Source organism: Budorcas taxicolor, chromosome 13 (assembly GCF_023091745.1).
Source record: "Budorcas taxicolor isolate Tak-1 chromosome 13, Takin1.1, whole genome shotgun sequence".
Lineage (NCBI taxonomy): Eukaryota > Metazoa > Chordata > Mammalia > Artiodactyla > Bovidae > Budorcas > Budorcas taxicolor.
In genome coordinates this window covers 62,801,963-62,827,857 of record NC_068922.1, presented here as the reverse complement: position 1 = coordinate 62,827,857, position 25,895 = coordinate 62,801,963, and the positions used below count along the sequence as shown (strand labels likewise).

The following is a 25,895-nucleotide window of genomic DNA, read 5'->3' as shown; positions in this document are numbered from 1 at the left end:
ATGTTTCTACGAAAATAGGTGTCCAAAATACTCAGTCTGCCAACACATAGGTGCCTAGATAGTTACTGCTGTTAGATGAGAGGAAAAATGAAGGTCAAGAAAGACTCCCAAAGTTAGTAACCTGGTGCTGAAAAGTCTGCACATCCCAGCCGCTGCATTCACCATTCCTTCCTGAGGGGGTGGGGATGGTGGTGACTTGGGTACCATTGTGTGCCGAGTGCTATGCCCAGTACTCTAGGCTCAGGATCCACTTCATCCTGACAAGAAGTACTAAAAGATAGGAAGTATAATCTTCATTTAGCAGGTGAGGAAACTGAAACTTGGAAAAGTAAAATGATTTTCCTAGGATCACACAGTCGGTGAGTGACAGAGCTGGCATTTGAACCTCAATTATCCAGCCACTAAAGAGTGTTCAGAGAAGTTGATTTTTCCCCAGGAAAAGGAAAGACAGTATCTGAACCTAGGTCTCCTGGTTCCAGAACCAACACTCTTAACCCTCTGGTAGGCTGCAAGTCAGGCCCTCAGATACCACGCTATTGCTCCATCCTCAAAGATGGAGGAAAGTTTAGAAAAACTCCAAACTTCCATGCAACCAACCAAAGGGATCTAAAAGGGGGGTAATGAGAAAGCCAGGGAGTGGACACCTGTTTTGCCCTCAACACCAGCATGGGTTAGGGCAACAGATCAAGGCAGAAATTGTACACTCTGTGTTAAAGCAGGAAGGAACTTAATGTTCATATAGCATTCCTTTTGCAGATAGACTGAGTCTTGGAGAGGAAGAGGACTTTTCAAGGTCACATAAAGTTATTCCCTAGCTTTACTCCCAGGTGGGGGTAAAGGGACTTTTAGGAGGTGTCAGGGGGAATGCCAGCTCCATTCAATTCTTTTTGTATGGAGACTGGATTCCTGTTGCTGTGTTGATCTTTCCTTTAGGGTCCAGCCCAGCCCAAGGCATCGAGGAATGGCCATGGATTCAAACTGACTTGAAGTCCCTAGTTTCTGGACCTGAGTTTCCTCAACTATATAATGAGAGTAATGATAAGTAATGATAGAATTGGGATGTTTCTATGAAAATAGGTGTCCAAAATACTCAGTCTGCCAAGGTGGAAGAGGGCAGAGAGATACTGGGTTGGCCAAAAAGTTCATTTGGGGTGTTCCATATCATCTTACAGAAAAACTCAAACGAACACTTTGGCCAACTCAATTTAAATAGAAGCTCCTTCCTTTCCTAGGCTTCGAGCTCTGTGCACTGCAGTGGGCAAACTGCTGGGCCTATGTGGGGGTCCAGAGAGGCATTCCAGTCCGACTTCTGCTACCAGTCTGTTGAGTGACCTTGAAATTATGACCTCCTCTCCCTGGGCCACTTGTTCCTCATCTTTGAGGATGGAACAATAGTGTGGTATCTGAGGGCCTGACTTGCAGCCTACCAGAGGGTTAAGAGTGTTGGTTCTGGAACCAGGAGACCTAGGTTCAGATATTGTCTTTGCTACTAATTAGCTGGGTGACCTTGGACAACGGATTTGTCTCCACACTTCAACCTTCCCAATAGGAATCTGAACATGCCTGTGTGATTGGGTATTGTGAAGATGCAATGAGACAAGATTGAAAGCATTTAACACGGTGCTTGGCACTTGGTATGTGGAACTAATGTGAACTGTTATCAATGTTTATTATTTTTAAAGGACATTCAAGAGTTTATAAATAAAGCAATATGGTAAAATGTATTAATATTTGATTTTTTTGTCTTTTTGCATCAGAGATGCAATTCAGATAGGCTTTTGAAATTTCTAGACTTTAAAGCCCTGGTTTCTAGCCTGAGACCTAGGTTGTGAAGCTTTCAGCTTTGTGGCCATAGCAGTAACTGACTTCTATCTTTATTCTCAATTAGAGGTTATCAGTGAGTTCCCCCATTATGGGAAACTCACTTAAAAAATAAGAAGTTATTGAAGCATCTTGTAAGTTCTTCCAACACTGGTGACCACCCAAAGCACTTAACCAAAAGATCCATTATAACATTATAAATTTAGAAAATGCCTTTTAGGTATTATTAGTGCCCCAAACTTCTAAGGCTCTTTTCTGAGATTCTCTTTGCCCCACACTGCTGCTTTCCCAGTACTGGGCTGGACACAGTGGGAGACCTTCAGAAATAATTTTGCCGTGTTGTGACTCGCAAGTGTTGGAATGTCTGCCTCAATTACTTCCTCTTTCTGTGCTTGTCCAGGGGGCCGAGAGAACAAGATGCCTATTCTCATCTCCAAGATCTTCAAGGGCCTGGCAGCTGACCAGACGGAGGCCCTCTTTGTGGGAGATGCCATCCTGTCCGTGAATGGGGAGGACCTTTCCTCTGCCACCCATGACGAGGCGGTGCAAGTCCTGAAGAAGACAGGCAAAGAGGTGGTGCTGGAGGGTAAGCACTGGGGACCCCAGGGGTGTTCAGTTTTTCCCTACAACCCCCCAGGCCAGTGGAGTCTGGGAGGTGGGCAGGGTTGAAAATAGAAACAGAACTTGGAGACCTGCCTTGAGACATTGGTGTGGTGGAGAGAGAGCCGCCTCAGAGCCAGACAGATCTGGACTTCATTTCCTCTCTCCCACTCCCTAGCTGTTTGACCTTGGATGAGTCACTTCATTTCCCTGAGCCTTAGTTTTCTCATTGGTAGGGCAGGGATATAACTTCTGCCTTGCTGGGTCGTGGGACTAGGATGAAAGGTCCATGGTAGGAACTGCCACTCGGTGAGTGACACAGGGGAAGAAATGGGTGGGGACTGGGGAACAGGAGACTTGGAATCTTGCCTGAGAAACCAGGGGAGCTCTCAACTCTGAATCCTCCTATCACCCAGGGGCCCTAGAACCCTGCGACCCATCCTGCCTTGGGAGGGTACTTGGCCTTTATGCAGCAGGACATTGGCTACTTCTAGCTAGGATCCAAGAGGAATATGTTTTGGAGGGGAGGGAAACTTGGTGGCTCCCTGCCCCTCTCCCCTCACTGTGTGGTCTTAGGCGAGACCTTTGCTTCCTCCCGGCCTCAGTTTCCTGTCACTTGTTATAGTCTCTTGCTGGGGTGGTGCCGCTTCTGCCTTTTGCCATCTCTGTCAGAAGGTTTCTGCTTTGCTCAGCCCATTCGTCAAATTCTACTCTGTCAGTTCCGGAAACCATGGGGGCCCAAGGAATGTGTCTTTGGCTCCTGGCCCAGAACAGGCACAGGGAGGTGGCGGGGGTGATGGAGAATGCCACGGCCAGCGAAGCTGCTGCACTGAGCCCCAGGCCCAGGTCCTGATAGGTTGCCAAAGATGTCTCCAAGAGGCAACAGAAACCAACAGGCTCTGGATGCCTGGGTGATCTTTGGCATTCTTGTGGCCCTGACCTCGATTCTCTCTCATTTCGTTTTATTTTATTTTTACATTTTATTATTTATTTAAATGTATTGTGTGTCTATTCAAATGCTGCTGTTGCATTTTTAAATATACACTTAAAGCTGACTCTGCGGGATTGATCCCTGAAAGCTTAAGGATATCAATCATATTTTAACAGCAAAGTTAAATAACGAGATCACACATAAAGGAGATGGATATAGGAGATTTTCTTTCCACATGCCTCATCACTTTGATATTTATAGCCAGCAATGCAGTTTGAAATAGTTGAAATTCATCAAAATGTCATATTTCGGTTGACTTGAAAAGCTCTTTTAGTCTCTGGTGTTTGAAAATTTAGTTCATAGATGGTAAAATTTCTACTGTAGACATGTCTCTAATCCACACTGAGGTCTCCCTCCCCTCCTCATCTTTAGGTAGAGAACGTCTCTTTCTGGGTTCTTAGTGTGGATCATTCTGAGAAGATAGTATCTTTGAGTGTTAGACATTTGAAGCATTTCCTGGTATTGGGGCTAATACCCAAGCCTCTGTCTACCTCATTCACTCCATTCCTTCCTCATTAAAGCCAAGATGCCTTTCCAGAGACCTACTATGTACCCGATGTGCAGAGCATTGGGGTAGAAGGTAAACTGGACCCAGGGCCTGCCTAAAAGAGCCCACTATTGAATGGGGGGACAACATATGAACACTGTCTAAAAATGGGACAACAGAGGATGAGGTGGTTGGATGCATCACCGGCTTGATGGACATGAATTTGAGCAAGCTCCGGGAGTTGGTGATGGACAGGGAAGCCTGGTGTGCTGCAGTCCATGGGGTCGCAAAGAGTTGGACACGACTGAGCGACGGAACTGATTCCACACAAGCCATTTAAAAATCAGCATCTACAATCCTGTCTGCTCTGAAATTAATCTGGCCTTGAGCAAGACCCACATCTTCTCTGGGCCTCAGATCTCATATCTGCTGGGGTTAAGCTAGATCAGAGATATCCAACAGCTTTCATTCTGAGTGTCAGTTTCCTTGGTGGCTCCTGGGAGTTCCGTATTTGGAAACATTGGGAGGTCTTATCTGAACTCAGCAGAAAGGAACTGGAATTAATTTGCAATGTTTAGTGCAGATAGAGAAGGGAAGAGATATGGTATACATACCATCCCAAGACTGAGGGTCTCTGGCACTTGTGTTCTCTAAAACTTTTCTTTGAGCAAGATCTTTCCTTGGCAAGCCCTGTTGCAGGCTGCTGGGTGGAGCCTGGCCTGCCTTTTGCCCAGCATAGGATTTGGCACATAGTAGGGTGGAGAAGGGGGTGGCTACCCATTCCTGTTTTCTTGCCTGGAGAATTCCACGGACAAAGGAGCCTGGCAGGCTACAGTCCATGGGGTTGCAAAGAGTCAGATTAATATTTTCACTTTTTTCTGTTAGTAACTCCTCTCCTGTCCCATCACATTTACATAGAATTGGTATTATTTCCTGCTTAAATGTTTGGTAGCAGTCTCCAGCGGAGAAGGTGATGGCACCCCACTCCAGTATTCTTGCCTGGAAAATCCCGTGGACGGAGGAGCCTGGTAGGCTTCAGTCCATGGGGTCGAGAAGAGTCGGACACAACTGAAGTGACTTAGCAGCAGCAGCAGCAACAGTCTCCAGGGAAGTTACCCTTATAGAAAAGTTTTTTTTTTATTTGCCACACTTTGCAACATATGAGATCTTAGTTCCCTGACCAGGGATCAAACCCAGGCCCCCTGCAGTGGAAGTGCAGAGTCCTAACCACTGGATCGCCAGGGAAGTCACGATTTTAATGTCCTTAATAAGACAATTTAGATGATCTGTGTTTTCCTTGAATGTGTTTTGGTAGTTTGCGTCTTACAAGGAATTTGTCTATTTCATTTAAGCTGCCAAATTTCTTGGCATAAAGTTGTTTATAATCTTCGTGTATTTTTCCTCCCTGTTGGATGAAAGCGCCCTCCTGCTTTCTCTTTCTCTTCTCCTCCCTTTATACTGCTCTACTCAGTGGTTCCAAGGGGATTCTGTCTCATGGAGCAGATAGCTAAGCAAACCTACCAGATCACCATTTTGTCATGGGTGCTGAGATGGAGTCTGCCTAGAAGTTGGAGGAAGCAGTGGTTTCCCCTCTCTAAATGGTCAGGAACGACTTCCTGGAGGAGGGATGCTGGCACCTGAGGAACAATAAGCAGAGGTGGGAATGGGGTAGAGAAAGGGCATTCCAGGAATGGAAGTTGTCAGAGCAAAAGGGAAGGGTGAAATGACTTGCCTTGCCTGGGGAACTGCCTGGGAAGTAATTCAGCTTTATCTGAGCTTAGGTGTGAGGAAGCGGGTGGAGAAAGAGGAGGCTATTCAACTTGACAGATGCTGCAGGGCCTTGAGTGCCAGAATAAAGGAATTTGGATGGAAACAGAGCTATTTCAAGGGTTTTTCAGCAGGGGCTCACACGGTCAGCTTTGGACTTTACAGCATCAACCTGATTTGGAAGGAGGCAATAATAGATGCAGAATGGCAGCAAGGAGGGAACTTCCCTGGCAGTCCAGTGGTTAAAAATCCACCTTCCAAAAAAAAAAAAAAAAAATCCACCTTCCAATGCAGGGGATGTGGGTTCAATCCCTGGTCAGGGAATTAAGATCCCACAAACCCGGAGCAACTCAACATGTGTGCGGCAACTGCTGAGCTTGCGTGCTGCAACGACAAGAGTCCGCGCACCGAAATGAAAGATCCCTCATGATGTGGTGAAGATTCAGTGCGCCCCAGCTAAGATCCGAGGCAGCCAAATAAATAAATAACTATTAAAAGAAAAAAGAATGGCAGCAAGGAGGCTGGGGCCATGAGCAGAAGGGAGATCATGATGGTTTGACCTAAGCAGGCTTGGATAAAAGAAGAGTCTCAAGCTGTGGGGCTTCCCAACTGGCTCAGCATTAAAGAAACCACCTGCAGAAGCCTCAGGAGGTTGAGGCTTTGATCCTTGGGTCGGGAAGATCCCCTGGATGAGGGCATGGCAATCCACTCCAGTATTCTTGCCTGGAGAATTCCATGGACAGAGGAGCCTGGCAGGCTGCAGTCCATAGGGTCACAAAGAGATGGACATGACTGAGCACGCATGCATGCACTTGATGTTGTAGCCTTCTTGTTAGTTTTTTTTTTCTATCTTCCAGCTTTTTCTTAGCTGAAGTCTGTCTCAGCTGCTCTCCAGTAGGCCTGTAGAAGGAGATAATTCCACCCAAGGCAGCAAAGGGCTGGGGGCGAGAACTGGGGTCAAGAATCTTTGAATTGCACGGGTGATCTGAAGAGCCTGGAAGATGTGAGGAAGCTAAGATGCTGGGTTGTGGCTGGTCCTTGAGACTTAGGGTAGTTTGTGGAGAACAGGCAGCTGCCCTAGTCTGGAACCAAAGCTCCTAGAAACCTCTCTGGGCCTAGGCTGCTCCCCAGCACCCAATCAGTGATCACATTGTTCAGAATTTCCCCGCCCTCATCCCACTTCTTAAGGCCACCTCCAAGGAGACAAGGGTTTCCCTGATAGCTCAGTTGGTAAAGAATCCGCCTGTAATGCAGGAGACCCAGGTTCGATTCCTGAGTTGGGAAGATCCCCTGGAGAAGGGATAGGCTACCCACTGCAGTATTCTTGGGCTTCCCTTGTGGCTCAGCTGGTAAAGAATCTACCCGCAATGTGGGAGACCTGGGTTTGATCCCTGGGTTGGGAAGATCCCCTAGAGAAGGGAAAGGCTACCCACTCCAGTATTCTGGCCTGGAGAATTCTGGCCTTTGCGACTGGGGTCGCAAAGAGTCGGACATGACTGAGCGACTTTCACTTTCACTTTCCAAGGACCCATGGCCTATCCTTTGGATGTGAATTTGGCAGGGTAGCAGGGCATCTTTCCTGAGGTCTGGGGCTTGGTAGGTACAAAACTCCCTGAGAACATCCTTGAAGGAAAGCTGTCACTGGCAAACTGCTGTTGCCAGCCAGAACCGTATATACCTGGCCTAAGGGACTCAGCAAGCCCAGCCTGCCTTCTGGACCTTTTCTTCTGTGAGGTCAGGATTTTGCACAAGTGTCTTGAGCCTATTCTCAGTTAAAGGGATGTGTTTGTGATCAGAGTCTGGGCCCAAGCTGGCAGCCAGTACTCGTCTGTCTGCTTCTTAGAGAGGCCCATTGTGTGCACGGATCTGGAGCCAGGCCTTTGGAGACTGTGCCTGGGGGAAAAGGGAGGGATGGTCAAATGCCTCCACTCCCTCCATAGCCCCTCAGCAAGGCTGGCAACAGGGAGCCTTTGATGCATTAAAAAATAATGCTAAAGGAAATGGATAAAGTCAATTTTAGTACTTTGTACAAAGAGAAGGTTCACCTCACATAAAGATCAGGCTTTTAAAAGATACAGGCAGAGAATAGTATGTACATAAAAATACAAAGAATAGTCAGAATTGCTATAATTCCCATTTTACAGACAAGGTCACCAAGATTTGTTAAAAATAAGTAACTTCCTTCAAGTCATACAACTAATAAATTGGCAGACTCGGAATTCAGACCTAAGGACTTCCCTGGCATGCTGGTAGTTAAGACTCTGTGCTTTCATTGCAAGGGGCAGGGGTTCAATCCCTGATCAGGGAACTAAGATCTTGCATGCTGTGCGGTACAACAACAACAACAAAAGAGAATTCAAACCTAGATTTCTCTGATTGCAGAGGCCACTGTTGACCCTGCCTTGGATAATACCCACTTCTCATGGTAGTTTGCAAGATTAAGAAATAAGGCATGTTATGTGCTGAGGCCAGTGTGCATAAGTAGGCACTCATTTATGTTTATTTTGTTTGCTATTTATAAGGAAGAGACAGTGCACTTGAAGTTTATGGCACAGTGTCTTCCACACGGTAAGCATTTGATCAATGTTAACCTTTGTTATCATCGTATGAGCAGCAGCAATTTTTGTTTTCTCCAGTAAACTTGAAGGTCTCTGACAGCAGGAATCGTGTGTAGTTTGTCTCAGATCCCCAGGCCTGGTGCCAAACCTAGATGCTGGTGAGTTTGGGGGAAGTGATCCCTAGGAGGGGACATCTCTGACTCTTTCTACTTTGCCTTTAACCTGTTCAATTGCAGTTGACTTTCCTAAATGTTTAAAAGGGGGTTCCAGGCTCATGCTGGATTTGACTGACTCCTGAGAGTTTCCATTATGAGTCCTCAGAACTCCAAGACCAGGTCCTTGCCAGCCCGTCCTCTGGCAGATGGGTACTGCCAGATATCCTGCCTGAAATTTGGCTCCATATATCACCACTGTCAAAAGTGGGATGTTGTTAACTGATGCAGCTAATGTGAGGTCACCCTGTTCAGTTTAGGTGAGTGTAGCTGTGCCTGAGAGGTGCCTGAGGGACTCTTGTCCTGGGAACAGAGGCGTAAATGGAGCCCTTGTCCAGTCCCCGCCATGACTGCAAGGACCTGTTGTTCTAATCATTGTTCTCAAGAAAACATTAATTTGGCTCTGCACATATATGGCTTAGGGCCATATGATTCCCCACAGACAAAACTTGGCTTAATCCAGCTCTGGCCTGTTCCTTGGATCTTTGATTAAAATGCTTGTGGGACACTGGGGGCAGGTTTTGGCCTCTATTAACAATAGAAGTTGGTTGCTGATGGTAGCGGAGGGAATTCTAACAGTAATGATAAGAATGTTAATAATAGTGATGGCATGTCTGCTGTTTATTGAGCACCTATAATGTCCTGGATACTGTGCTAAATGCTTTCTGTATGTTTTCTCATTGGAGCCTCGAAACCACCCCTATGATTCAAGATACATCATTCATCTCATTGTACAAATAAGAATATTAAAACTTGTAGAGGTGAAGCTACTTGCCCAAAGTTACACAGAGGCAGAGATGGAATTTGAAGTTAAATCTGTCAGATGTCAAAGCCCATGTTCTTAAATGCTTATCCTGCACTGCAAGCCATGTCATCCATGTGAGACTCAGTTTATTCAATTTATTCAACTGTTAAATAGAACAGTTTAACAATGGATCAGTCTCATTGAATCGGTGTGGTTAAGTGATGATGTGTCAGTGAGATTTGAGCTTTCATGCTTGGTATATAGTAGATGCTCAAAAAGTGTTTCTTTCTCCCCCTACTAAGATCCTAGTAGGCTTCTTGAGTTGATGACGGCCTTGTCTTTGAATCCTGGCTAAGATGGTTTGGAATGTGGTAAATTTTTGAAAAATAGAATTTTTAAAATGTCAAAAATAATATACACTTAAATTAAAAAATGGAGAAGGAAATGGCAACCCACTCCAGTATTCTTGCCTGGTGAAGTCCATGGACCGAGGAGCCTGGCAGGTTACATTTCATGGGGTCGCAGAGTTGGACATGGCCGAGTGACTAAGCACAAATAAAAAAAAACCCAGGAAAGTGCAAAGCAATTGTCTTCTCATAGATTAACGTTACCCATGGCTAATATTTTCACACACTTCCAGAGAGAAGTTTCCATATTTGTTTTTATCATTGAGAAAGTTGAGGACCTCTTTCCAACTCAGCTCATGTAGCTCTGTTTCATTTTCTTTAATCATTGCACAATATCCCATTATTGGGATTCAGATGTTCTTTTAACCAATATATCCTGAGCCCCTGTTCTATGCCAAGACTCAATGTAGGCGCTTGGGACAGAGCTGTGAACAGGACTGAGTGATCTGTCAAGGAACTCATTTCTTGTATTTAGCAATACCATATTCAAGGAATTCACGTTGTTTCTAGCTTCTTGCACCATAGACAATGGTGTCATGACCCCTTCGTGCACCTGTGAACATTTATCTGAAGAGGATTCCTGAAAAGGGTATTTATTGCAAGTTCAAAGTGTTCGTGTGCCTTTAGGATCTTGATAGATGGTGCCTCTTATACTGCACATATAGGGCTTCCCAGGCGGCGCTAGTGGTAAAGAATCTGCCTGCCAATGCAGGAGACATAAGAGATGGGGGTGATCCCTGGGTTGGGAAGATGGGAAGTTGGGAGGGCATGGCAACCTAGTCCAGTATTCTTGCCTGGAGAATCCCATGGATAGAGGAGCCTAGCAGGCTACAGCCTATAGGGTCGCAAAGAGTTGGACACGAATGCACAGGGTCTGGAAGGTAAGATTTTATTCCCCAGAGTGTTGCCCCAGACAACCCAGGCAGCTCTGCTGCAGGGCCTGCCAATGACTGGGAACTATTTATAGTCCAGGCTTGCTGGACTAACAGGACCTCAAAGGTCATCCCTTCCCAAGGGATGTCACAATATCCTGAGTGGACAGGTGGGAAGCCTGGACTTGAATCCTCACAATGCCCTACTCAGAGAGCTGGCATATCAGTGCCAATTATACAGGCAGGCAAACTGAGGCTCAGAGAGACCTCGGGACTTGCCAAGGCCAGAATGCAAGTGATAGGATCTGGATTGAAATCTTTGCCTGTCACCTGTGTTCATCTCCTTATTCTGTCATACTAAAAACAGCAGCAAAAATAATAACCAACCACATTACGATTTGTTGAAGACCTGTTCTGTGCCAGGCAGGGCAAAGTGCTTTACAAGTGTTGGATCTCAGTATGCTAGGAGGTAGATATATTTTACTCTCATTTTAAAGATGCAGAAATAGAGGCTTACAGAAGTCAAGTCACTTGTTCAAAGTCACAGAACAGGGAAATTAAACACAAGCCTGCGTCACTTGAGAGCCCAATTCAATGTCTCTAGCCTGGGAATGCTCAGGATTGTCAATATTCATTTATTTAATGTATTTCTTATTTACTGATTACCTGGATATGTCAGGCACTATTCTAGATGCTGGGGATATCCTAATAAATAAAGGAAACAAGCCCCTGCCCTCATGGAACCTACATTTTGTATTGAGGAGAGAGGCTGTTGACAGTAAGCAAGTGGATAGATCATATATTTTCAGGCAGGGGCAAGTAAGTGACCACCCACTGAACAGACAAGGAACAGTTTGAGCTTAGAGGACAGGCTTGAGCCAAGATTCAAAACCAAGACATGCACCTTTATTGAGCACCAGGATATGCACTGGGTGTGCTGTGTTGAGCCAGAATGGATTTATCCCCTTCTCTCTGCAACACATAGGTTCCCTTCCAATTGTCCTGGGCCAGGCAAAGGGTCCTGCCTTGTCTTTCTTCCTTGTGTTTCTTTACTTTTTTTTTTTTTGGCCATATCATGTGTCTTGCGGGATCTCAGTTCCCTGACCAGGGATTGAACCTGAGCCACAGAAGTGAAAGCCCGGAATCCTATCCACTAGGCTACCAGGGAACTCCCAGTTCCTTGTGTTTCTTGTGGAATCTATTCCTGGCTCCTTGGGGTCAGTGCTGGCTTCTTTCCTTGGCAGAGTCGGGAATCGGGGCCTCTGGAAAGGGCAGGGTGTCCTGTGTGTGTCTGTTTCTGCTTCCCTGAGGAGGAAGGGCCCAAGTGTCACTGTTTACCAGGTTCCTGGGCCAGAGGTTTGGCTGGAGAGGGTGTGGACACCAACTGGGTCTATACTTGGAGGCTCAAAGAATCCTGGCCACAGGGCCACATTCTTGCCCTCAGCTCTCCAGGCCACTGCCTTTGGGCAGCCCCGCCCTGCTTGGTCGGGTGACTAAGGCAGACATCACAGGCAGGGAGACCTCAGAGCTAGGCTATTTACGGCCACACTCTGGGGCCTTCAGGACCCCACCCCCACCCTGGGACAGGCCAGTTGGTTTGTGAAATGCCAGCCTGGTTTCAGACATCAGCTGGTGTGCTGTCCGTTTATGGTGTGTTCCTGTGGGCAAGGAGAAGGAGGACCCACTTCCAGGATGGCCTGAGCGAGAGAGGCCTCTAGCAGTTTCTCTGGTTTCAAAACTGACAAATGTCCATTTGCTGAGTACATAGCGTCAGAGATCCCTGCCGAATTCTGGGGCTACAGAGACCAATCAGTCAAGGTCCCTGCCCTCCCAGTGCTCTCAGCCTGGAGAAGGACACAGATTCCCACATGGACATATAGGGAAGTGGGGTCTAGGGACCTGCAGAGGTGGTGGGTATGCAGGATCTAGTGGGCACCTGGGACGGTTTTCTTGAGGGGCAATGTCTGGGCTGAGCTGGGACCTCCTGGGCTGTGGCAACTTCTCCTCGTTGAATGAATCTTTTCTGTCCTGGCATTCATTTCTCCATTCACAGAACACTGATTCTGAGTTCGAATCAAACCCCATTTGTGTCGTCTTTGTGTGTGTGTGTGTGTGTGTGTGTGTGTTGCTCAGTTGTGTCTGACTCTTTGTGACCCCATGGACTGTAGCCTGCCAGACTCCTCAGTCCATGGAATTCCCCAGACAAGAATCCTGGAGTGGGTTGCCATTCCCTGCTCCAGGGAATCTTCCTGACCCAGGGATCGGACCCGGGTCTCCTGCAGGCAGATTGTTTTGCATCTGAGCCAGCAGGGAAGCCCGCTCCCAGTTTGATGAGAAAGAAAGCCCCAACACACAGAAGCAGAGCAGAGTTCTAAGGAGTGTGGGCAGAACCTGTGTCAAGTGTTTTACATCATCTCATTTAATTCTACTGTCTCTCTAAGGGATACATTGTTATTCAGATTGAGGGTCAGGGAGGTGCATTACCTTGTTCAGGGGCTTCCCTGGTGGCTCAGTGGTAAAGAATCCACCTGCCAATGCAGGAGACATGGGTTCAGTCCCTGGGTTGGGAAGATCCCCTGGAGGAGGAAATGGCAATCCACTCCAGTATTCTTGCCTGGGAAATCCCATGGACAGAGAAGCCTGGTGGGCTACAGTCCATGGGGTCACAGAAGAATCGGACTCTACTTAAGTGACTGAACAACAACAACAGCAACAATGGCCACACAGCTAGACAGAGCTGGAATTCAAGCCTGAGAGTGCCTGTCCCCTAACCATGTACTAAGGTCATTCGGTGCAGAGGAAGCTGCATTTTCAAAGCTGTTTGGAAACTCCTACACCTTCTGAGAGCTCTGAGCAGGTCAGTATGATTGGATTAGAGGGCTAGTTGTGGCTGGAGGTGAAGCCAGCAAGGTAGGCAAGGCCCAGGTCCTGGAAAACCTTGAAGTTGGATGAAGAGTGCAGGGAGCCAGAGCATGGCTTTAAGCAGGGGAGGGGCGTAGCTAAATATAGTAGGGAGATATATCAGTTGCACCCTGAGTGGGGGTGGGGGATGGGTGGGTGCTGCATTAGTTAGGATGCTTTTGTCTGCCAGTAATAGGAACCCCATTCAGAGGCTTAAATGTTAAAGAAAATAGGTTTTCTTCCAGAATACCTAAAGTCAGCGTGGCTCCAGGGTAGATTAATTTAAGGCCTTGCATTCCTCAATGTGTGGACCCCAATCCTGTGGTCAAAGTGACTATCATTGCTTTAGAACAAACTCCCTGCTTTCCAGCAACTTCTAAAGGCTAGAGGAGAGGAAGGGAAGGGAGTATATTTTCCCTCACAGCTCATTGGACAGAATTCTATTATCTGATCCTTTCTAGGCCAATCACAAGTAAGAAGGATGGAATGATCATGATTTAGTCAATTCAGTCGCTCAGTCATGTATAACTCTTTGCGACCCCATGAATCGCAGCACGCCAGGCCTCCCTGTCCATCACCATCTCCCAGAGTTCACTCAGACTCATGTCCATCGAGTCGGTGATGCCATCCGGCCATCTCATACTCTGTCATCCCCTTCTCCTCCTGCCCCCAATCCCTCCCAGCATCAGAGTCTTTTCCAGTGAGTCAACTCTTCTCATGAGGTGGCCAAAGTACTGGAGTATCAGCTTTAGCATCATTCCTTCCAGAGAAATCCCAGGGCTGATCTCCTTCAGAATGGACTGGTTGGATCTCCTTGCAGTCCAAGGGACTCTCAAGAGTCTTCTCCAACACCACAGTTCAAAAGCATCAGTTCTTTGGCACTCAGCTTTCTTCACAGTCCAACTCTCACATCCATATATGACCACTGGAAAAACCATAGCCTTGACTAGACGGACCTTTGTTGGCAAAGTAATGTCTCTGCTTTTCAATATGCTATCTAAGTTGGTCATAACTTTCCTTCCAAGGAGTAGGCGTCTTTTAGTTTCATGGCTGCAGTCACCATCTGCAGTGATTTTGGAGACCCCAAAAATAAAGTCTGACACTGTTTCCACTATTTCCCCATCTATTTCCCATGAAGTGATGGGACCAGATGCCATGATCTTTGTTTTCTGAATATTGAGCTTTAAGCCAACTTTTTCACTCTCCTCTTTCACTTTCATCAAGAGGCTTTTTTATTTCCTCTTCACTTTCTGCCATAAGGGTGGTGTTATCTGCATATCTGAGGTTATTGATATTTCTCCCAGCAATCTTGATTCCAGCTTGTGCTTCTTCCGGCCCAGCATTTTTCATGATGTACTCTGCATATAAGTTAAATAAGCAGGGTGATGATATACCATCTTGATGTACTCCTTTTCCTATTTGGAACCAGTCTGTTGTTCCATGTCCAGTTCTAACTGTTGCCTCCTGACCTGCATATAGGTTTCTCAAGAGGCACGTCAGATGGTCTGGTATTCCCATCTCTTTCAGAATTTTCCACAGTTTATTGTGATCCACACAGTCAAAGACTTTGGCATAGTCAATAAAGCAGAAATAGATGTTTTTCTGGAACTCTCTTGCTTTTTCCATGATCCAGCAGATGTTGGCAATTTGATCTCTGGTTCCTCTGCCTTTTCTAAAACCAGCTTGAACATCTGGAAGTTCATGGTTCATGTATTGCTGAAGCCTGGCTTGGAGAATTTTGAGCATTACTTGACTAGCGTGTGAGATGAGTGCAATTGTGCAGTAGTTTGAGCATTCTTTGGCATTGCCTTTCTTTGGGATTGGAGTGAAAACTGACCTTTTCCAGTCCTGTGGCCACTGCTGAGTTTTCCAAATTTGCTGGCATATTGAGTGCAGCACTTTCACAGCATCATCTTTGAGGATTTGAAACAGCTCCACTGGAATTCCATCACCTCCACTAGCTTTGTTCGTAGTGATGCTTTCTAAGGCCCACTTGACTTCACATTCCAGGATGTCTGGCTCTAGGTGAGAGATCACACAATCGTGATTATCTGGGTCGTGAAGATCTTTTTTGTACAGTTCTTCTGTGTATTCTTGCCACCTCTTCTTAATAGCTTCTACTTCTGTTAGGTCCATACCATTTCTGTCCTTTATCGAGCCCATCTTTGCATGAAATGTTCCCTTGGTATCTCTAATTTTCTTGAAGAGATCTCCAGCCATTCTGTTCTTTTCCTCTATTTCTTTGCATTGATCACTGAAGAAGGCTTTCTTATCTCTTCTTGCTATTCTTTGGAACTCTGCATTCAGATGCTTATATCTTTCCTTTTCTCCTTTGCTTTTCACTTCACTTCTTTTCACAGCTATTTGTAAGGTCTCCTCAGACAGCCATTTTGCTTTTTTGCATTTCTTTTCCATGGGGATGGTCTTCATCCCTGTCTCCTGTACAATGTCCTGAACCTCCATCCATAGTTCATCAGGCACTCTGTCTATCAGATCTAGACCCTTAAATCTATTCCTCACTTCCACTGTATATTCATAGGGGATTTGATTTAGGTCATACCTGAATGGTCTAGTGCTTTTCCCTACTTTCTTCAATTTAAGTCTGAATTTTGCAATAAGAAGTTCATGATCTGAGCCACAGTCAGCTCCCGGTCTTGTTTTTGCTGACTGTTTAGAGCTTCTCCATCTTTGGCGGCAAAGAATATAATCAATCTGATTTTGGTGTTGACCATCTGGTGATGTCCATGTGTAGAGTCCTCTCTTGTGTTGTTGGAAGAGGGTGTTTGCTATGACCAGTGCGTTTTCTTGGCAAAACTCTATTAGCCTTTGCCCTGCTTCATTCTGTATTCCAAGGCCAAATTTGCCTGTTACTCCAGGTGTTTCTTGACTTCCTACTTTAGCATTCAAGTCCCCTATAATGAAAAGGACATCTTTTTTGGGTGTTAGTCTTGTAGGTCTTCATAGAACCATTCAACTTCAGCTTCTTCAGTGTTACTGGTTGGGGCATAGACTTGGATTACTGTGATATTGAATGGTTTGCATTGGAAACGAACAGAGATCATTCTGTCGTTTTTCAGATTGCATCCAAGTACTGCATTTCGGACTCTCTTGTTGACCATGATGGCTATTCCATTTCTTCTGAGGAATTCCTGCCCGCAGTAGTACATATAATGGTCATCTGAGTTAAATTCACCCATTCCAGCCCATTTTAGTTTGCTGATTCCTAGAATGTCCACGTTCACTCTTGCCATCTCTTGTTTGACCACTTCCAATTTGCCTTGATTCATGGACCTGACATCCCAGGTTCCTATGCAATATTGCTCTTTACAGCATCGGATCTTGCTTCTATCACCAGTCACATCCACAGCTGGGTATCGTTTTTGCTTTGGCTCCATCCCTTCATTCTTTCTGAAGTTATTTCTCCACTGATCTCCAGTAGCATATTGGGCACCTACTGACCTGGGGAGTTCCTCTTTCAACATCCTATCATTTTGCCTTTTCATACTGTTCATGGGGTTCTCAAGGCAAGAATAGTGAAGTGGTTTGCCATTCCCTTCTCCAGTGGACCACATTCTGTCAGACCTTTCCACCATGACCTGCCCGTCTTGGGTGGCCCCACATGATTAGCTAATGATCATGGTTAAAGCTAATGATCATAGTTAGCTTTAACCAGTTAAGATTTTCCCCCTGGGCTGGGGAGAAGCCCAGCCTTTAGGGCTCAGGGTTCTGTTAGCAAGGAGAAAAAAAAAAGTAGGGTTTTTTTTTTTTAATGGTTTAACTGACAGAGAGGCTGGGATGTGTCCCATTTCTATCATCCCTTGAGACATAGTCTTGGGGTAAGTCATTGCTGTAATGGTGAGGATGAGTCATTTTTAGCCTAAGTTCCCCGTCTTTAGACCTAGGCTTAGTTCTTTCAAAAAAACTCTGCTGTTGTATTCAATATAACTTCTTTTCCAGCACCGTCCCTCTCACTTTCACCCTTGTTTACCTTGAATCCTATCTGAGCAGTCTCTTGTGACAGAAATAACTTCTTATCTGGTTCTTCCAGGTAGCTGGGCCAAGAACTTCTTCCCCCTGCTTCCGGGTCTGTCCACCCACAGCCAGAGCATTCTGACTGGGCCTTGACTGCGGGCATCAGATAGCCAACAAGCCAGATGGCCATGGATGTAGCGGTGGCAGAGAAGAGAGGAAGAGAGGTTGTCCCAGGGCTAGCAGGCATGGGCGTTCTTCAGTACGGCAGCCAAGGGGACAGCTGACTGGGAGAAGAGAGACCAGTGCTTAGGCAAGACATTAAAAAAAAAATATTTATTTATTTGGCTGTACCAGGTCTTACTTGCAGCATGTGGGATCTAGTTCCCTGACCAGGATCAAACCCAGGCCCCCTGCATTGGGAGTACAGAGTCTTAGCCACTGGACCACTAGGGAAGTCCCTTGGGCAAGACTTTCAACCATCTTGACATATACACTGTCCTTCTAGTAGCTCATTTTAGAGACAAGGAGACTGCTGCTCATCAGAATTGGGGACAGTCCAGATGCTGGGTCAGATGTGGCGGACAACTTGGTTGCCTGCCTTTCAACCATTTCCCCTTCTTCCATGCTACCAGAGCCTGATTTAATTGGGTGGGAATATGCTCAGCCCCAGGGCTTCCCTTTGCCAACAAAGGTCCATCTAGTCAAGGCTATGGTTTTTCCAGTGGTCATGTATGGATGTGAGAGTTGGACTGTGAAGAAAGCTGAGTGCCAAAGAATTGATGCTTTTGAACTGTGGTGTTGGAGAAGACTCTTGAGAGTCCCTTGGACTGCAAGGAGATCCAACCAGTCCATTCTGAAGGAGATCAGCCCTGAGATTTCTTTGGAGGGAATGATGCTGAAGCTGAAACTCCAGTACTTTGGCCACCTCATGCGAAGAGTTGACTCATTGGAAAAGACTCTGATTCTGGGAGGGATTGGGGGCAGGAGGAGAAGGGGACGACAGAGGATGAGATGGCTGGATGGCATCTCTCACTTGATGGACATGAGTCTGAGTGAACTCCAGGAGTTGGTGATGGACAGCGAGGCCTGGCGTGCTTCAATTCATGGGGTCACAAAGAGTCGGACATGACTGAGCGACTGAACTGAACTGAACTGAACTGAGGGCTTCCCTGGTGATTCAGACAGTAAAGAATCTGTCTGCAGTGTGGGAGATATGGGTTTGATCCCTGGCTTGTGAAGATCCCCTGAAGAAGGGAACGGCTACCCACTCCAGTATTCTGGCCTGGAGAATTCTGTGCACAGAGGAGCCTGGCAGGCTACAGTCCATGGGGTTGCAAAGTGTTGGACATGACTGAGTGACCTTCACTTTAATGTTCAGTCAGCCCCAGAGGCTGACTTGTGATTGGTCTAAATCAATCATGACTACTTCCTCTTATTAATGATTGTGCTAGAAGTTGGCATGGCAGTCCAGTTGGGCCAATGAAATACAAGGTTTCATGGAAGTATTTACCTCTCTGATAAGAGGGAGGTATGAGTTGACAGTGCTTTTGCTGCCTATCTCCTTCCTTCCTGGTTTGGTCATGTAAGGGATCATCGGCTGGACTGTGTTGCAGCCATCCTGTGGTCATGAGAGGAAGGCCGGGAGAATGGTAGGGATGCCCATCCAGGATCCAATGTCATTGAGTCACTGAACCAACCCTGATATTGCTTTCCTCTAGACTTCTTGTCACATGAAATCATAAATATCTTTCTTGCTTAAGGCACTAATATCATGTATTCTATTATTTGTAGCCAAACCCACCTAATTGATAGAGTAAGAGGGACCAAAATATTTTATTATCAATCAACTTTAATTGATTGGTAATGGCTACCATGGACTTACCAGGTGGCTCAGGGGTAAGGAATCCACCTGCCAGTGCTGGAGACGTAGGTTGGGTCCCTGAGTTGGAAGGATTTCCTGGAGAAGGAAATAGCAACCCACTCCAGGATTCTTGCCTGGGAAATACCATGGACAGAGGAGCCTGGCGGGCTACAGTCCATGGGTTTGCAGAGTCAGGCTGAAGGACTAAGTGCAGGCACAAATATAATAGAAGCTCCTTGCTTTCTCAGGTAGCAGTTCAAATTTGACGTGGCATCTCCAAAGTCTCAGCATCCACTTACTTCTGTTTTATTGGTCAGCCTTTTGGAGTATGGCTCATATTCTCCTGGTCAAGATGGTGCTCCACCAGTCTGTGTTTCAGCTAGCTCAACCCTGTGAGGGGAAAAGGCAGGGAAAGGAAGGGTGTGCCCCCCTTTTTAATGGGCAGGACTTGGTAGCCTAACGCATCTCTTTTGTTCTCATCCTATTGGCCAGACTTGGTCACATGGGCACTTATAGCTGCAAGGGAACCTGGAAATTGAAGTCTTAAGTTGGAAGGTTATCACTATTTTGGAGGAAAATTGGCAGCCTCCACCACGGGACTATCTCACGCAGCCCCTCCTTTTAGCAGACGAGAAGACTGAAGAGAGAGAGGCAAACAAGGGGACAGTGGGGGAGCAGTTCTGTCTCCTGACTCCTGTCTTGGTGCTTGCTCACTGCCTTGTTGCAGTTGTTGCCCATTCTCTTTAAGTAGTCATTTTGAAACTCTAACCACTTATACTTACGGGGTTAGAACTTAGTCATGTGGCCATACCTAGCTGCAAAGGAGGCTGTGAAATGTAGTCCACCAGGTGGCCATGGGTCTATGAATAAGAAAGGTGAAAGGATGAATGTTGGCCTGCATCCAGGATTTTCTACCATGTAGCCCTGTCAGAGACATTAGCCTAGAGGAGGATAGTGATGTCAAAGTGTGTGTGTTAGTTGCTTAGTTGTATCCAACTCTTTGTGACCCCATGGACTGTAGCCCGTCAGACTCCTCTGTCCACGGAATTCTCCAGGCAAGAATATTGGAGTTGAAAAAAAAGACAAAAGAAAAGAGAATACTGGAGTTGATAGCCATTCTCTTCTCCAGAGGATCTTCCTGACCCAAGGATCCAACCTAGGTCTCTTGCATTGCAGGCAGATTCTTTAATCATCTGAGCCACCAGGGAAGGGGAGTGGACATACATTAAAATTTAATGAATTAGTGACAGTTGTTACATGTGGTACATGGGAGCCCACGTCATGGTGGTAACTGCTGACCTCTCCCCTAACCAGTCAAGTACATGAAAGAGGTCTCACCATATTTCAAGAACTCTGCCAGCGGGACCTCGGTTGGCTGGGACTCGCCTCCTGCCTCACCCCTTCAGCGGCAGCCTTCCTCCCCTGGCCCCCCACCCCGGGACCTCCGTGATGCCAAACACATGTCCTTGAAGATGGCATATGTCTCAAGGAGGTGCACCCCTACAGACCCAGAGACCAGGTAAGCCTAGCATAGGGGGTGGCTCAGACAGATGTGCCCTCATGTTAGGTGGTGGGGCCAAAGGAAAGATCCCTTGTGTTGCAAGTGACAAGCACAATGCCCAAACGCAGTAGGTGCTTAAGCAATGCTTGTTGAATGGAGACAAGAGTGAAGTTATGGGGATGATGGTGTGCTTTTCTTCTCTCTTCTTCCTCTGGGTAGTTCACATCTCAGGAGGAACTTGGTCTGCAGAGGAGTCCTAGATTCCAGTCTTGGTTTTCCTTGAACTGGGCCCTTTTCCTCACTAACCTTGAGATTCTCCCTTATGAAAGAAGGATGTCAGACTCAGTGATCCCCTCAAGTCTCTTCCAACTCTGCTGAGGTTCCAAGATACCTGGTAACTTTCACTCAGGGCCATGGAAGGTTACCATCCCTTACATCTGAGCAGCCCTTGACATTGATGATAAGATTGATACCAGCCAGCATTACTGAGTACTTATCATGCACAAATGAATATAACTCTCACAGCAGCCCTGTGAGCAGAGTCCTGTTGTTTCACCCTGCTATTGTAGATGAGGACAGAGGGAGGAAGTAACCTGCCCAAGATCACACAGCCAGGAAGAGAATGGAGCTTGCCTCATTCCAGGTAGCCCTCTCAGCTTCAGAAGCTACTTGAGTGATGGCAGTGGTGAATGCAGTCCAGTTGATCAAATGTCCAGCATTGGGGCGGGGGTAAAAGGCCTGTGCTCTGGGTACTAATTACAGCTGAGGTTTAAGGCCCAGTCAATGCCCAAATTGGCCAGGGAGGTCTGATTAATGTCCAGCATTCAGACCTCCCATCCCTACTTGATGCCCTAGCCCCAGCCTCGCCCATGAGGCAAGAACTAGTGATTCACAGGTTACTTACAGGTGCTCCACTTAGGGACCTTTTGTGTTGGGTGAAGGTGAGGTGGTATCAATACTTCCTGCGACTCATAGAACTTTAGGTTAGTTATGGTTCCCAGCCTGATCCCAGACATCACCTGAAGCATGTGTGTACTGTATTTCTGTGTGTGTGTATGTGTGTATGGCATGTAAATGCAAGTGTTTGTGTGTATATGTGAGCATTTGCACAGGCAGGGATGTAGATCTGTGCATATGTGTTTGTATGTTTTTGTGTTAATATCCATACATGTATATGCATGTATGTACATGTGCTTGACCTGTGCACACATGTGTAACTTGAATATAACTGGGGTTCCATATCAGCACAATATCCCAGTCAAAGGAACACCATTTGGTAACCAAAGCATAATGAACAACACTTTTACTTAGTGTTAAGATTACGTTGGTGTGCAAGCATCAGAAACCCCAACAAGCAATGGCTTAATAAATGAGGAGTTTATTTTCCACATGTTTAAAAAGAAGTCCAAGACTTCCCTGGTGGCACCGTGGATAAGAATACGTCTGCCAAAGCAGGAGACGTGGGGACCTGGGTTCCATCCCTGGTCCGGGAGATTTCTACATGCTGTGGAGCAACTAAGCCCGTGTACTGCAGCTAGTGGGTCCAGGTGCTGCAGCTACCGAGGCCCGTTTGCCTAGAGCCTGTGCTCCACAACAAGGAGCCCTGCCATGAGAAACCTGAGCACCACAATGAAGAGCAGCGCCTGCTTGCAGCAATAGAGAGAAAACCAGCACGAAGTAATGAAGACCCAGTACAGCCAAAAATAAATACAGACATATGTAAAAGAGAAACCCAGCAGTCAGCTATTTATGCTGCTACTGATGGTCAAGAATACCCTCAAGGCATCAGGCTTCCAGCTTCTTCTTCTGCCGTCTTTTACCATTTTTATTAAAAAAATTTTTGTTGGCTGCACCATGAAGCTTATGGTATCCTAGTTCCCAGACAAGGCATTGAACCTAGGCTCTTGGCAGTGAAAGCATGGAGTCCTAATGGCTGGTCTGGCAGGTAATTCCCCTCCTGCCGTTTTTTAGTATGGATTTTCTTCTTCTTGGAAATAGCTTGGTGCCTGCACCTCTATGCATGTGTCCATATTCTAGACAGGGAGAAGGCAAAAGACAAAGGAATTGTTCCCCTGGTATTTTGTTCTATTGCTGCATAAACAGCCATCCTAAAATTTAGTGGCTTAGAAGATAGCAGTTTAATATTTTTCACAGTTCTGTAATCTGGGCTGGCTTAGCCAGGCAGTTCTTCTGTTCCTTGTGCCATCTGCAGGGGCTACAAATCCAAGATAGCTGGTTCACCTATGTGCCTGCTTCCTCAGCAGGAGTGGTTGGAACAGCTGGCGGCTGGCTAAGCATTCCTCTTTTTGTAGGGCTTTCCCACGTGGCTAGCTTGTTTTCCCTCTCAGCATAGGTGACCTTGGGGTAGTTGGATTTCGTGATCGCTTAGGAATGCCAAAATGGCACTTCTGCCACATTTTGTTTGTCAAACCAAGTCGGAAGGTCAAGGAGAGGAGAAATAAACTTCACCTCTCGGTGAGGGAGTGCATATAGGGAGAGATGAGTTTGGTGGAGACCATCTTTGGAAACTAACGGCCCAGCTAGGAGCACTTCAGTTGGGAAGGGACTTCACTTTCTATTTCATCAGTCAGAATTGGATTGATGGCCAGTGCTAGCTGCAGGGGAGATCTGTAGTGGAGGAAGGCAGAGGTGAAGGCATTGGAATGGATATGTGCAAGCCATTCTCCAGTTTCTGCCCCACTTCACTGGTTACAGAAATTCCAAAGGGGGGTGAATCTTTAAAGCCCCACAGAACTTTCGAAGGTCCTTTCCCTGCCACTGACTCCTCTTGGACCTCCTTGAGACCTTCCCTTACACTTGCCTGTGTGGCTTTTTGTCTCCCCACGCTTTCCCTTCACCATACCCTGGCTTTTTCTTTTCTTTTTTAACCATACAGTGTGCCTTGTAGTGGCGCTTCCCTGGTGGCTCAGTGGTAAAGAACTGACCTGCCGATGCAGGAGACACAGGTTCCATCTCTGGGTCGGGAAGATCCCCTGGAGTAGGAAATGGCAACCCACTCCAGTATTCTTGCCTGGAAAATTCCATGGACAGAGGAGCCTGGCTGGCTACAGTCCATGGGGTCTCAAAGAGTCAGACATGACCCAGTGACTAACACTATTACTACTACTACACTTTTGAGTGTGTGTATTTGTGTGTATATGCCTGTATGTGTGTTGGAGAGAGAGATATAGTCTCTTATCCCAAGATAAGATAAGATAAGATAGATAAACCCCATGAGGCCCAACAACTGTGGCCAGAGCCCAGGAGCGGGAGTTGCTCCTGATTCTTTCATGGACATCCCCTGTGGTTTCCTCTGGTTTTGTGGTAGATGGGGGTTCCTTGGCTCAAGTTTTAGCGTTGGGCACCTGTCCAGCGGGACTCCCCTCTACCTCACTTGTGCCTGCAGGTATCTGGAGATCTGCTCGGCTGATGGCCGGGACACCCTCTTCCTGAGGGCCAAGGATGAGGCTAGTGCCAAGTCCTGGGCAGCTGCCATCCAAGCCCAGGTCAACACTCTGACGCTCCGGGTCAAGGATGAGCTGCAGGCGCTGCTGTCAGCCACCAGCACAGCCGGGAGTCAGGACATCAAGCGGATCGGCTGGCTGACTGAGCAGGTGCCTGCCGGGGCCCCGGGGACCCCTCCTCCCCTCTTCCCCTCTCCCAGAGGCGACCCCAATCCCATTTCCCCTCACTGCCTCACCCCGCCTTGGCCCTCTCACCTCTCTTCTCCCCTCCCTGTCCCCGCTCACTGGTGCCTTGCCTCCTGCAGCTGCCCAGTGGGGGCACAGCACCCACCTTGGCCCTGCTGACCGAAAAGGAGCTGCTCCTCTACAGCTGTCTCCCCCAGACCCGTGAGGCCTTGAGCCGGCCGGCGCGTACTGCCCCCCTTATCACCACCAGGTATTTGCGGGTAGGGCAGGCCTGTGTGTTCCACCCAGAGCTTGTGGGAGCGATGCTCTAGATGGACCTCAGAAGCTGGGGACTCCAGCCCCATTCTACGCTGAGTTATTCCCCAGGTGGCCTGAAGCGAGTCCCTGCCCAGTCTGGGCCTAGGTTTCCTCATCTATAAAATGGGGCCTCAGAACAGAAGGATATGAGGTCCTGTCAGTCACTCACTCATTGACACCTGCTCTGTCCAACCTGGTGCTGCCTGGTTCAGATGAAAGACAGTCCCTAGAGGTCTCTGTCCTCAGGGAGGACCCAGCCTGGTGCGGAGACTGGCCTGGGAACAGCCTTTACAATGCAGAGTATAGGAACCGCTTAACTCTACCTGGCCTGCAGGTGGGGGTGGGGCAAGGCTTCAGGTAGAAGATGACATATGAGCTGGACTTTGGCAGATGGGTAGAAATTTGCTATTTAAGGAAGGGTGGAGAAGCATCTTACACAGAGGGAACAATATAGTCAGAGGGACAGAAGCATGAAGAGCTCTCGCAGCTTCACAGAGCTCACTGAGTGTGCTGTAACCAGGGTGTAGACTCTGTCTGGGAAGTGGAGAGAAAGAAGGCAGGGAGTTGGCAGGCCCTGATCTTGCAGAGCTTCTGTTGCGTGGATAAGGACTGTTAGCTTTATCTTAAGAGCTGTGGCAGACAGAGTGAGAAGAGTTTTAACCTGAGAGTGAGGTGTCTCATCGGGTCCTGTTTTAAAAAGGATCTGTGTGGCTGCCGTGCAGAAAATATACTGGAGGAGGGGGATGGGAGCAGTTACGCTGGAGAGACAGTGGAGGTGGGTAGAGGCAGCAGATGGAGAAGAAAGGCCGCATTTGCATTGGAAACACATGGTGGGAAAATTAACCAGGCTTCGTACTTGCCAGATGGGGAGGGTGAGGGAGGTGTCCTGATGAATGGATGAACGGGAGTTTTAGAGCTGGTGTCTGGGTGGGCAGTAGGAGTGAGGGTGGGAGTGCAAAGGGAGGGGGTCGGATCAAGATGTTGAGTCCAAAGTGTCGGTGGGGGGTGGGTAGGTAGGGAGCTTGGGTAGGAAACTGGGGAACTTGTGAGTCTGTTGCTTAGGGCTGCCAAGTAGGAGACTGGGCATCAGAAACAGCTCCAAGGGGGAACTGAAGCTACAAGAGAAAGCTTGTGGAGTGAGGACCAAAGAGGGCGAAGGTATAGAACTCTGGGGTCTGCTGTCCAGAGAGGGCCAGTGAACTGCCCAAGGTTACACAGCAAGTGGGAGTCAGACTGAGAGGTGTGGGCCCTTG

The 25,895-nt window shown here is 47.3% G+C and overlaps 1 protein-coding gene across 2 annotated transcripts in view; it reads left to right on the top strand.

Moving 5' to 3' along the window:
- SNTA1 (syntrophin alpha 1) overlaps positions 1 to 25,895 on the top strand; it is a 29,871-nt gene that overhangs the window by 1,385 nt on the left and 2,591 nt on the right. For both annotated transcript variants that reach the window (XM_052650879.1, XM_052650880.1), the window contains exons 2-5: positions 2,222 to 2,407; positions 20,509 to 20,713; positions 24,102 to 24,309; positions 24,465 to 24,595. In XM_052650879.1, the coding sequence (XP_052506839.1) occupies positions 2,222 to 2,407; positions 20,509 to 20,713; positions 24,102 to 24,309; positions 24,465 to 24,595 (730 nt within the window). The remainder of the gene's footprint in view (positions 1 to 2,221; positions 2,408 to 20,508; positions 20,714 to 24,101; positions 24,310 to 24,464; positions 24,596 to 25,895) is intronic.